General features: G+C 42.4%; 1 protein-coding gene across 1 annotated transcript; it reads left to right on the forward strand.

The window, feature by feature from the left end:
- Positions 1 to 10,084: 10,084 nt before the first annotated feature.
- Positions 10,085 to 13,092, forward strand: LOC125545942 (CASP-like protein 5B3). The gene is made up of 3 exons (XM_048709998.1): positions 10,085 to 10,399; positions 11,843 to 11,975; positions 12,571 to 13,092. The coding sequence occupies exons 1-3, from the start codon at positions 10,302 to 10,304 to the stop codon at positions 12,772 to 12,774; spliced, it is 435 nt and encodes a 144-aa protein (XP_048565955.1). The 5' UTR covers positions 10,085 to 10,301; the 3' UTR covers positions 12,775 to 13,092.
- The last annotated feature ends 131 nt before the right edge of the window (positions 13,093 to 13,223 follow it).

Below are 13,223 nucleotides of genomic sequence, written 5' to 3' on the forward strand. Positions count from 1 at the left end.
AGGCATGAATCCATGCATGAATATATCTCTACTATTAAAGGGGGATCAAACGTCGTGATGGTTCGACCTCGTTCGATCCCCACCCCCTTCGTACGACAACCATCACGCAATGGGCCACGCCCGCAACATCCCAAAAATCAAAGGCCAACTCAGCCCACGTACAAGATCCACAGCAAAAAAAAGACAATTCGGCTCAACCCACGAACGAGGCCCATCGATCAACAAACCAGCCAAAAAAAACAGTTCAGCTCAACCCACGAACAAGGTCCATCGGCAAAAAATCAAACCACCTGCGAGCTCCATCGACCCACTAACGCACGTCTCCAAAGAGAGAAATGCCAGTTCTTCCTCGCGTACGAGCTCCATCGACCCACTGACGCACTACGTCAAGGAGAGAATCGCCGGTTCACTCGCCGTTCGGCCACATCGTTCTCATGTGAGTTGTGCGAGCGCAGCCTCTGCTGCCATCAACCTCTGATCTCCTGCATGCTGAACCGCAACCTCGGCACCCCTGAACCAGAACCTGCGATCGACGGCTGTTGCTGCGTCTATCTCCTGATGTCGCCGCTACATCCTCTTGCCATCATCTTCACAGTTCTTCACCTACCGTCTTCTACCTCTCCGACGGCAAAGGACTGAGATCCACCTTTGTTATGTTTGATGGTGCCCACCATGCCCTAGGTTTGCCACCTCAACTGTTTCAGCAAATTTTTTTACATCAGAAAGATACTAAACTCCTGTTCAGAACTTCATGATGTGACCTCAAAAATATAGTGGTACTCGGATTGCATCTTTAAGTCCTACTCCAAGTACATTGAACAAAGCATGCATGATTTTAAGCTATGTACCAGCTACCAAATTGTGAAGGTGCTTCATTAGGCTCATCAACTTCTGGGAATTAATACATGAAACAAATGTATAATGTGTGCTAATGTGGACGGGTGTGACATGGCATCTCAAACTTGTCTTTGCAGCAAGTCCACTCTATGCAAATGAATGTAAGCAAATGTAACAAAGTTAAAAAATTTAAGAATTGATGCCATGAGATTGACATGCTTTTCACCCAATTTCATATTGTAGACACGTGTTCAATTGCCAGACTTAAGTTCATATTGAAGACCCCTATTCCATAAAGAATATTGCTAAATCCTCTTAATTACAGTACAATACAGTTATAAATATTTCTCTCACGGTCAGCTCTACGTTGCATTGTCTAGAGCTAACGCGAAGAGGAACATTAAGATTCTCGCCATCAAGGACAACGGCAAGGGTAAAGGCAAGGATAAGGGCAAGGGCAAGGAACAAAGCAAGATTTCAAAGAAGCGGAAAATATTTGAACCCTTATTAACGACCATGAAGAACATAGCCTACAAGGAAGTCCTTAGCACATGAAGTCACCAGATCAAATTATAACAACTCAGGTAAAGTATGTTCAATTATGCATTCCTATTGTAGATCTTAATGCACACTAACCTGAGTTTGTGAGCATAATCAGTCTTCAGAAACCATGAGTATTCCTTTCGCGACATCTCCCCATTCTATACTTGGTTGAATATGCATCTGTTTAAGCTAGAAATAACAACAGACAGCGTGAAATTGCAAACAGATTAAGGATGAAGATGCTTGGACAATGACTTGCTACAGAAGAACAAAAATACTAAGGTGTCGTATTTCTTTCTAAGGCATACGCTTTTTAATATGGTAAGAACCTGAGGCATCTAATATCATATACTCTCTCCTTCCCAAAATCTTAGGCGCGTAAGTTTTTGCACGCAGTCCTAAAATCTAAGGCGCAGATGCCTTTCTCTGTCTCATTCAGTTGCAACAACCACTCACGGTCGCTATTTTTTTGGAAACAAAAACAAATCTTTGGCTGGGTCTTTCGTTGATTCCTACATCTCAACAGCATGTATGATGGTTCAAGTAACAATTAAACTGCGCTGATTTTCATGCTGGCTACTAATAATACGCCTAAGAATATGGGAAGGAGGGAGTAGCAATTAAAAAACTGACTTAAACTTCAGTTCCATAGAATCTCTCGTTGGAAATACATGGATAAGGAACTATGTATCTGATAATTTACGAAGAACCCAAATTCGAGCTGAATTTGCCATTAGTGAGCTCCTCATATCTCTACTATTAAAGGACGAGTCTTTCAAGACAATAGATACCTCGATATGAACAAAAGGAACATAATCTGTTCGTCTGCTTTTTTTCTGTAGCTCTGTGATAAGATTTAGCACGCATGTGTCCTTAAATTCAGGCCTCAAAATTCATTGCAGACTGTGATTCCAAAGTGCCAAGTGCAGGATTAGAAACATCAACCCTTAAGCTATTCAGCAAGAGCATTGTGGTGACTGGAGAATGAGTCATATTAGACCCTGAATACAAGCATCGCTAATCTACAAAATGGCAAGGACCTCGGAATGGAAGCTTTCGCAATACCACAATAGCGCGCTATGCTGAGCTCATTTGCCAAAAGATGCAAACCGAGCTTTGCGCTCGTTTTTTACAATTGGTACATCAGTATGAATGTGACCATTGGACAGTGCTGACTTTTATGTCAGGTTACCTTGCATAAATATGCATGATTCCCCGTTGTGTTTTGCTTTGTTGAAATGCATTGTGTGTGTACAATTGGAATTTGGTCAGCATTGGAAGGTTGACTCTCCAGGAAGAGGAAGCTAAGCCTCCTTGACCAGAGTTTTTTTTCTTTTTTTGAAGTTTCAAGCCATGCCTTTTTGAATAGGAACGGCTAAAATTGTTTATAGAAAAACTATTAAGACCCACTTTTCTTGTTGTACTAAAACAAAGTTTTACTTATTTCTGCCCCTAAAAAAACTATATTTTTGGTATGCTAACTCATTTCAGGTGGTTAGACCTTCAAACGAGTTTATGGGAAACAAAACTGGCAAAAACTCTGTATCCAGACAACCCAAGAAAGGTTTTATCCTCATCTCACAAAATAAACTTAATCATAACCGTATACTGATTACTATACACCTAGCTATCTTTCAAACTGTGTATATATAAGATAGGTTCATTCTACCTCCAGATTTTTGCTTACCTCTAAGATCGAATTTCACCGGCGGTGCCAATCCAACAGAGCTACCAATGCAGGACGCGGAGGGAGAGACGAGAGCCGACCGTGACGAGGTAAGATCAGTCGGCGTCGTGCTGCACCACGGAATCCACTCCTCGTCGATCTCCGCCCATCCGGCCGAGCACAGCTTGCGGCAGGGTCTCCAAAATGAGGAGCCCGATCCCGCCGGTGGATGCAGATCGAGCCCACCTCGCGCTGCACGGCGCGTGCCAGTCGCCGGGCGTTACCACCCGATGATTCGGACCGACGTGGCGTCATCGCGGCGGGGGCGCGGGGCAGGGAGCACCGCGTGGTGGATGCCGCTGCCCAGACTACGCGCGTCTTCCTGCCCCCCGGATCTCGCCGGACAGCAGGGAGTGATGGGGGCGCGGTGTGGGAGGCTCGCCATGGCGCGGGTAGGCTGTAGGGACGGTTCGGAGGCGCGGGGTGGGAGGTTGGGCCGGGATGGGTGCCGTGCACCATGACGCGCCGGCGGCTGCACAGGGGAGCAGGGTGGGTCATGGGTGGCTAGCTGAATGGGAAAGGGGTGAGCAGCGAGGAGAAAGAGACTGAGAGTGCTAGCTGTAGCAGAATTGTTTTTGTCACACGGCTCTATAATTTTTTTATTTATATTAGTGTATATTATGCGAAATTTCTTTTGGAGGCCGAGCTCCATGGAGATTTCGAAATCCAAAATTCAAAATTCTTAAAAAATCATATTTATACATTCAAACAAATTCTGAAAAAAAATATATAGAAATAGATGAAGGCATAGTGCACAAGTGTGTAAATTTTGAGGACAAAATACGTTGAAATGTGGGCTGTGCAAAAAATACAAATTTGTTGTTTTTTAACACATGATATGATTCATCCTCCCCGATCATCAATTTGTCCTTTTTGTACAGGTTGCACGTATTTCATCCTTAAATTTTACACACATACGCCTCGCATCATTGTTTACTTGTATGAAAAAGTTCAGAACTGAAATTTTTGAATTTTGTTTTTTTTTTCAAAAAAAGGCCTCCATGGAGGCCGAGAGCCAAAACGCCATTCTCTGTATATTATAGCATAAGAAACTGAGGTATTTGGACGGTCTGTCGGGGCTACCAAATATCTTGGCTAGACTAGAACAAATCTTGTTTTGCATATTCTAGATGTCTGTCTTTTTAACCTTTTTAGTCTGCATGCTGTATATGAATATATTATAGTACTCCCCGCAAAGAAAAAGAATAAATGATAGTACTATATTTAAATCATATTTGTATATATATTTCACTTTTTCAGAACGTGTCCATGCCAGATATGGATATTATTGACCATGAAAAAGAACCTACCAACAAGAGTCCAAAGGTGGTGTTGTTGGAAGAGATCAAAAACTCAGCAAGTTTTATACAACCTACCAACAAGAGTTCGAACTGACTGAAGAATCTCAGGGAAATAAACATAAAATTGAAGAGCCAAAAATTATAAAACTTAAGTCTAGGGCGGCATAGAAGGGTTCTTCTTTGATCAAGCTGTCCATGCTGAATGGTGCTTTTTCGGTGAAGCCCTGGTTGCCGCGCGGAGCTTGAAAACTTAGTCACACCGTGTCCTTTTCTAAAAACTATGTGTCAAAGACCAATAAGTGAGAGTTGATGGCAATGTACAAATGGTGGATCGAAGCTCTCAGTTTCATGGGGTTGGTCCCCTACCAATGTGTCACATCGTGCTCCGCTGTTTACATTTTTCATCATGTTCTCTTCAAATAAAATTTCAGCAAATGAATAATCTGATCAAAGTCTACAATGCGTTGGCTAGAAAATAAGACCATGTTCATAGATTTCTAATAAACTCTGACATTGTTTTGTTATTGAAATGTACTCCATCAAAAGCACTCATATAAAATGTCCACTGTCGACTAATCTTTTCACATCATATTTCGTATTCCCTTGGCAACGCACGGGCGTTCAACTAATACTTATATATAGTTATATAATGTGTGTATAAAAAGTATGTGTTTTGAGTCAAAATCTCTAATTATTATTATGTAATTTTCAAATTCGCGTCAACTCTAGTTATTATGGTATATACCGAAACCATACCTTGATAAATTGGTATATACCGAAACCAAACTCTATCTTAATTTCATTGTATTTACCGAAGTATTAATACCATACAAACCAGAAACCCATATAAACTGTACCATGTCAGCTGAATAAACCAAATGTAAATACTTACCAAATGCACTATAATTGGTGTTATAAGCGCCGAATATTGCACAGATGAGGACCTTATAGTAATGTGAGATGCGGCTAATTTTTCTTATTAAGGATGATTGCGTGAAAATTACAAACGGCGCAAAGGCACCATGGTGTCCTTTTTCAAAAATCTATTTTCTACAGCACAAAAAAATTTGATTTTTTTTGTAGAAACACACAGAGATGTATACTATGTATGTGCAAAGTTTCACAACATTTTACGTACAAAAAAAGACCAATATGTATTTTCAACTGGGCCGCCTTTTTTCATTTTTGGCCGGAATTTTGTTGTTTGTACAGATTACAATTTACATTTTTCAAAAAAAAATCATGGATCCATAGTTAACACATATAAGTTTTCACAGAATTTTTTTGGAACTTCTAAATATGTTTTCTTAAATTCACAAAAGCAGGCACCATGGTGCCCGGGCACCACTGGTTCGCACTCTGAATTGCCACACTTTTTAAGCAATTCCATTGTAACGTGTTGGTATTATTAATGTCATACTGAGGAAAACTACATCTCTTAATATTAACACATATGCATATATTTTGGCGCATTTGCTTTTCTTCGGGCAACTGAGAATGTTTCTCTATTCAGTCGATTCTGGGCGCGGCAATGCAAGCGATTAGGCCCATGGAGGTGGGCAGGTCGGGGTGAGGAAGAACGATTGGGCTGGGTTGGAGATGCAAGAAGAGGAGGAGCTTCTAGCGGAACGGACTGAAATTTTTAGAATAAATTCAGGCAACTGTTTTATGGGTGCTTCTTTGTTTTACCACTGCATTTTATAGGCAGGCTTGCTGGCGCGTGATGCCATGACTCGAGTAAAAAGTTCACTGGTAATAAAGAGTTGGGTTGCTTAGAAATTTCGTGTTTCTAATTCTTGTGGCAGCCAAGTGCCCCTATTTTTAGAATTCCGTTTCAGTCTGGCACTCCCAGCACATTTTTTCTTTGACGGTTGCATTCCCAGCACAATTCATATGAGCCAAGAAAGGTGTCACGACATTTTTTTTTTTTTGAAAGAGTGTGCCATGACAATTTGCCATAACTAAAATAGCATTTTAAGCATTTTTCTTTACCGTTACATCTTAAGCATTTTGACCTGTGGTTTGCCCCTGCTTCGAAAATTCCCGCAGGGTCGTCAGTGCGTAGCCACACTTTGTAGCCCGACATGTCGAAGCACCGCTCCGTTTGCTCCGCCACGCCCACCACAAAGCCGAGGCCTTTGATGAGCACATCGGCAGTGCGGTGCATCCATGCATGCGCGGGTACGACCACCAGTGACAGAGGGACTAGATTTTTTTAGGGGTACGAGGTCAATAGAAGACTCCATGAAGCAAGTCTCCACCATGTTGTCCATAAAGGCCCAGCTAGCTCTGGCTAGCCGGGGAAGGGCACGGAGGCGATGGGGGAAGCGTTGTGGGTTCCACCGATTGGCGCATGGGCGGTGGATGGGGAGGGCGCGCGAAGGCAATGACTACCCGACCAGGAAGCTGTAGCGAAGTGCCAGCGGTGGGCGTGAAGATTGGGTGAGTTGGGAGGGGTTGCGAGGCCTCGTGCAACCACTGGAGATGTTCCCATCACCGCTGCACCGCACACACCATGGTAGGTTCTGGGTATGCTCTGGGTCACCGCGATTGTAGCAGCACCCGTAGAACTCGACCGGGATGCGTGACCGCAGCACGCGCGAGGTGGGGAGGATGCGTCGCCTCCTTGGAGGGAATGGGGCCAGGGCGTGGCTCCTGTGCTTCCCGCCGCGCTTGGATTGCTAGGCCGCCTCGCCGGCCGGCCGCTCGCGGATGGGACCAGGCTCGCCACCCTGAACAATGGGCCCGAACGTCGTGCCCACCTCCTATGGCACGATGACAGAGCGCATCACTGGTCGTGGGGGAGGAGGGGAGGGGGCCTCCGAGGACGAAACTACTGTATGGACGACAGTAGCCAGACGAACTGCGCACGATGGAGTATTCAACGGTGCTGTTCACTTTGACTCAACGAATGGACGGCTTGTTGCGCTTCATCGTGCGAAACTACTGTATGGACGACAGTGCGCACGATGGAGCACTCCTCCGAGGAAGACGTGGGAAGAGAGATGCAGGACGCGATGGCGCGAGGGGAGGGGGAGCGGCACCGCGCCATTTGCCTACAAATGAGCGAAAGAATCAGCTCCATCTTTTAACTTGCCTGTATGAGGATTTTCACACCGTTGTATCGGCTGGAGCGAAGAGTAAAAATGAAAAGGGACTGACTACGGGTCAGTCGATTGAAAATTTAGTGTGGCTGGCCACTGTCACGCGCGATATTTATTCGCTTCCGAGGAATTTGTACGCGCAGCATTGAGCAGTGCACGTACACAACGTGCGTACGTATGTATCTGCACCAACACTGCTAGCCTTTTTTCTTTTTAAGATAAACCAACACTGCTAGCTAGCTACCTTCCTCTTCCTCATTTTTCTTTTCTTTTGGATCGGAGGACGGAGCCTTCAAACACATGGATGGATGCATTTCACATACTGTACATGACTAGTTGCAAAAAAGTATCGTACCACGTCACTTTAAGTATCTGTACGCACATGCACTTCCTCCCATCGATCGAGGGTAGCTAAATTAATGCATTTCAATCTAGTAACCAGCCATGCATGTTAATCGACTGAAAATTAAATTTGGGTTAGTTGACTGATGCAAATTAAAACAAATAGTGAAAAAACTTCATACAATTCACACATACATTGTACTTTTTTATAGCATGCAAGAATGCACATATAATAATTGAAAGAAAATACAATAGAACTAAAACTAAACCGAAATTTGCACACAATTTACAATGAAATTGCACTTTTTAAATATGCAAGAATAAGCACATAATGGTGTAATTTCTAAAAGAAAATGTTTTCTAATAGGAAATGAGTTAGTGGCTTTGGTATTGCCCTTATAGAAAAAAATTTCTAAGGAAGAATGAATTAGTGCCATTTGTATTACCATTTAAGAAGAAAAGAAAGAAAAAATTAATAAAAAAATTTGCACAAAATTTATACAAAAAATGTGTGTTTTATAATATGTAAGAATAAGTGTATAATAGTGCAATTTCTGTGAAAAGGAAGTTTCCTAAGAAGAAATCGATTAATGGCTTGGTATTACCCTTATATAAAGAATAAAGAAAATAAAATGAAAAGTAAAACAAAATCAAAATAATGAAGTTTTTCTAAGGAAGAATGAATTAGTGGCATTGTTATTACCCTTCCAGAAGAAAGGAAATGAAAAAATTGCACATAATTTACACATAAATTGCACTTTTTGTAATATGCGAGAATAAACTTGTAATAGTGAATTTTTCGCCAAAAGGAAATTTTCTAAGAAAGAATTAAAGAAGAAATACAATAAACCAAAAACTAAAACTAAATAAGAATGATGAATTTTCACAGTTAATTGTAGTTTACACTCATTTGTGTAATAGTTGTGTCTATACATTCATATAAAAACAAACCGACCAAAAAAATCAAAAACACATACAAATGTCAAAAATTAATTTGAACCGTATCTCATATCAATGGTACATCCCAGTCTCACACATATGCACGAAACACAACACACACACGGGCGCATAAAAAACTAACATGCAGAAAAAGAAAAGATAAAAAAAGGTGGGGCCTATACAGAGGCATGAAGGCATGGCACCGCATGTAGCCATGCATACAGCTAGCAATAATGCTAAACATACAAAGAGTTACACGCAATTACACGCTGACTAGGATTTTTTCCATCTACTAATCAATCATAAACTTGCCCCCCCTCCTCCTATTTTCAGGGGGTGGGCCGCCTCGCCACCTATTGACCAATCAAATTAACCCTCTTTATAAAACCTTGTAACTCGTTTGTATGTGTGGCATTACTCGTACAACTAGTCAAAGCCAATCTCGCATGCATGCATGCATGCATATTTGGAGTAAAAAAAATCATACTGAACCAAAACGAAAAGGATTTTTATCATTTTTGCCACTAGTTGTGTCCCACTACTAAGTTTTGCCATTAGAAGTTACAACTACTCAAAAATGCCATCGATCCGTGAGATGTTTGCTCAAAAATGCCATCGTTCCGTTAGATGTTTCCTCAAAAATGCCATTAGACATCGTTATTTTCACATCAAACTCATTGACCATGTTATATGACAAAAATAAGCCTACACCCACATGTCAGTTCTCTCTATCTCACAATGATAAGTGTGGCCCCACTTGTCAGGAGTAACCAAGCGAATAATTTTATAGAAAAATAAGAATGTCGTTGGGATCAAGTGGGCCCCACACTTTATTGTAGTAAGATAGAAGTAGAGCTGGCATGCTGGTTCATAGGTATTTATGTCATTATAACATGGCAAAAGAGATTTGAGATCACAATAATGATGCCTAGTGACATTTTTGAACACGTGTCTAACAAAGCGATGGCATTTTTGAGCAGTTGAAATTCCTAGTGGCAAAACTGAGTAGTGGGATACAACCGATGGCATAAATGATAAAAACCCAAACAAAAAAGTTAGGTTATGTAGCTAAACTGAAATGAAAAACCGCCTGCACAAAAATGCTGGTATACTCGGACGATGTGGCCATGGAAAGAATCGTACCGCGAAATTTCTAGATGCTAGCATAGCAGAGCTACCCACTGCACATGGTGGACGGTGAGTAATCACTCCTTGCATTTCACTCTGCATCCCAAAAACAAGCAGGCATGCAGGCAGGCAGAGGTACCCCACGGCCAGCACCAACCATCTCATATCAGTTTTCCCATCTCCTCTCCCCATCACCTTTCCCATCTCGTCTCACGCAAGCCAAGCGCCACCTCTCCGGCTCCTCGTCCTCCTGCTCATACCCATCACCTTCCCCGTCCCACACGAGCTAAGCGCACACAGCAAGCGCCACAGATCCACGCCAGGAAGGAGTCCACCGGCTTCTCCGCCTCACCTCTCCGTGGCCCGAGGACATGGAGCGGCATGGCGCTGCGCTTGTCGCAGAGCGTCTTCGCCGCCGCGTCCGTCTTCGCCATGGTCTCCGGCATCGGCATCGGCTTCTCCAACCACGGCGCCTACTTGTACTACTCTATCGAAATGCTAATTCTTGTTTCCCTATAATGTCCTCCCTCTTTGTGTTTTTTCTGGCAAATCCATCAGCATCACTCAAGTAGCAAGCTATGTGAGTGTCCGTCTTGGTCTATTGGGTTTGATCTGGGTTTGGAGGACAAGGTTGGGTGACTTTTATACTCTTTCTTTCAAGAGAATTTTTTTGAGAATAAGGTAGAGACAAGCAGGGGACTGGTTCATTTCTTACAAGGATTCACATTTTTCACATGCTTGCAAGCTGAGCTCGCCCAAACAGTTTCCTGGCTTAAATCTTAGGATCCTACACCTGCCTGAGAAAACATCATATATCAACCCTTAACCCTTATTTAGGAGAACTAGATGAGCCGGGTTTAACGCCAGTAGTGCTGAATCAGGAGGCCTCATCATTTGATAAACTTCGTTGAAACATATCTCCATGACTACCTTCAATGCTCTCAAAATTAGTGTAACTGTTGTTCGACGAGCCAACCACCCAACTACTAGTCACCGGAAAAAAAGGAAATGAGACTTCATTGGGTGACTTCCTTATTCGAGTTCTAAGACGGATTTATGTAGTAGATTTTGTTCCATTACAGAGTTCATGCTTGTTTGCAGCAGGACTACAAACTTGACATCGTACATATTTATGTCGATAATATGGGGAGTTTACTTGAACTTGAGTGTTCTTTTTCATAACAAGAACTTTGAGTGTTCTGTCATCCTCTATTAATATTTCTGTGACTAGTGTTTTTTTTCCTTCTAAAATGCGAGCTGTACCAATTTAATTTTCCAATGGCATTTGGAATCCTGATTGTCAGCTGTGTCCAAATCTCTTGTTACCGTCTAGTATTCAAGTTGACCAAGTTAGGAAACATGTATGTTTTTGTTGAGGCCACCCTGCGAAGGGTTTATGATCTGGTAAAATGGTTTCTGGAATTGACGGGTAATTGATATTTGATCTCTCGCTAGAATTTTTCCAAGTAAACCTTCACTTGGTGCCATGTAGTCAGGGAGAACCCTGAACTGGGATGTTGAGGGGCCGGGATTAGTTTAAAGCTCAATTCCCCACAGGACGGGGCGAACAACAGCATACCATGTTCAAAAATGGAACCGGAATATTGGAAAATGTTTCTTTGTGTATGTGCTTTTGTGGGTGTATGTGCAATGCATGCATATGTTTTTCATCCAACCTACAGTTTTTTCTCCAATGATAATATTTTATTAGAATTGTTAAAATTTAGGTTTTATGTGTCATCACACCAAATGCTGGGGTGCGCCAATGATTTATATTTTCACTTCAAGTTCATGTCATTGAGACTATGAACCGCCTAAAGTCTTCAATTTCTTGTCTACTCTTCAGAATTGCTTGGACAGGAACTCAAGTGTGTTTTGTTAACATCATCTAACGAGCGTATTATGGTCTCCATTTATTTCAGCTACATGAATCTGGTGTTGATCCTCCAGCTGATGTGGAGTCTGTTCCTTGCTTGTGAGGATATCTTTGCTCTAAGGAATAAAAAGTATCTTCACACCTGGCATAATCTATTGTTCATTGTTTGCATTGACATGGTAAGTCGCTCACTTTGTCTCTTCTATTCTCCATGAGCTATGTCTGAATTAACTGAAGGCATGCACTGAAGCAATTGAACCAGATTTTTTTAATATTAGTTCTTACGAGAAAAGATGGGGAGCGTTTGCGCAGCGGTAAAACTGTTGCCTTGCGCGACCCTGCACAAGCGGAGCTGCGTGCACTGGGCAGTCCCTTTCTTTAGTTCTTACGAAAAATGAAATTCAGGATAAGCGCAACTGATGCTTCTCTATTGGCCAAGTTCTTGTTCTGCCTCCCTCTAAGAGAATAAGGTAGCTTTAAGAGATTTGTTGGCACAGGCTCTCCATCAAAATTAGCCAACGAATTGTCCATTTTAGTAAGAAATTTTAACAACCAATATGTTTTGCGTGACTTTTTGGTTAACCAACGGTACAGTTTACCAAAGGTTCTTTTTCCCTGTTAGAAAGGCTGTCATTTCTCTCATCCAAAGTTGTTACATCTCACAAGCAGAGTCCAAATACCCTGTGAAATCATTTTTTTAGTCGAGTAGTTCTTGGAATCTTGAGCTAGCAAAGGCATATCTGAGTGATCATATCAATTCTGAATGTGTTGCAGGCCATGGCGACTCTCATTTTCACAGGAGCAAGTGCCTCTGCAGGCCTGACAATTTTGATCATGTGGGATATGAAGCTCTGCGGGGCATACCCGCGGCTGGCCTGCCGGCAGTTCGCGCTTTCGACCACCCTGGCGTTCATCACGTGGTTGTTGCAAGCTGCGTCTGCTTTCTCTGGGTTCCGGCTACTGGCTTCGTTCTTCTAGTGATCTCACGCACTCATAATCGCCGTCGCGACATGCTAAGTCAGGAGGGTAAATCGGTTGCAATGTGCACGCATCCTTCATCACTTGTTAGATAGATGGATTGTCTGTTTTATAGTAGCTCATCTTTATTCTAGGAGTCGATTATGAACGCCCTGTGGTCGAACAGTTACTGTTTAGATGATGTGGGATCATTAATATGGAGATAAGTCGTGATCGAAGGTACCTGAAAAATGCTCTGGTTGTTGTACAATGGAATTTCATATCTCTTCAAATGGCTGGGACCAACCATTTCTGGTTGCTTTGCATCCATAGCTATTTTGTATGCGCTTTGCGCAGTGAACAAGCCATTCTCTTGTTGCCGAGCAATGTACTCCTAAAAAGCACGGACACGGGGACGGAAAGACGGGGATACGCATACGGGGATACGGGATACGGCATTTTTTAAAAAC

Source organism: Triticum urartu, chromosome 3 (genome assembly GCF_003073215.2).
Source record: "Triticum urartu cultivar G1812 chromosome 3, Tu2.1, whole genome shotgun sequence".
NCBI lineage: Eukaryota > Viridiplantae > Streptophyta > Magnoliopsida > Poales > Poaceae > Triticum > Triticum urartu.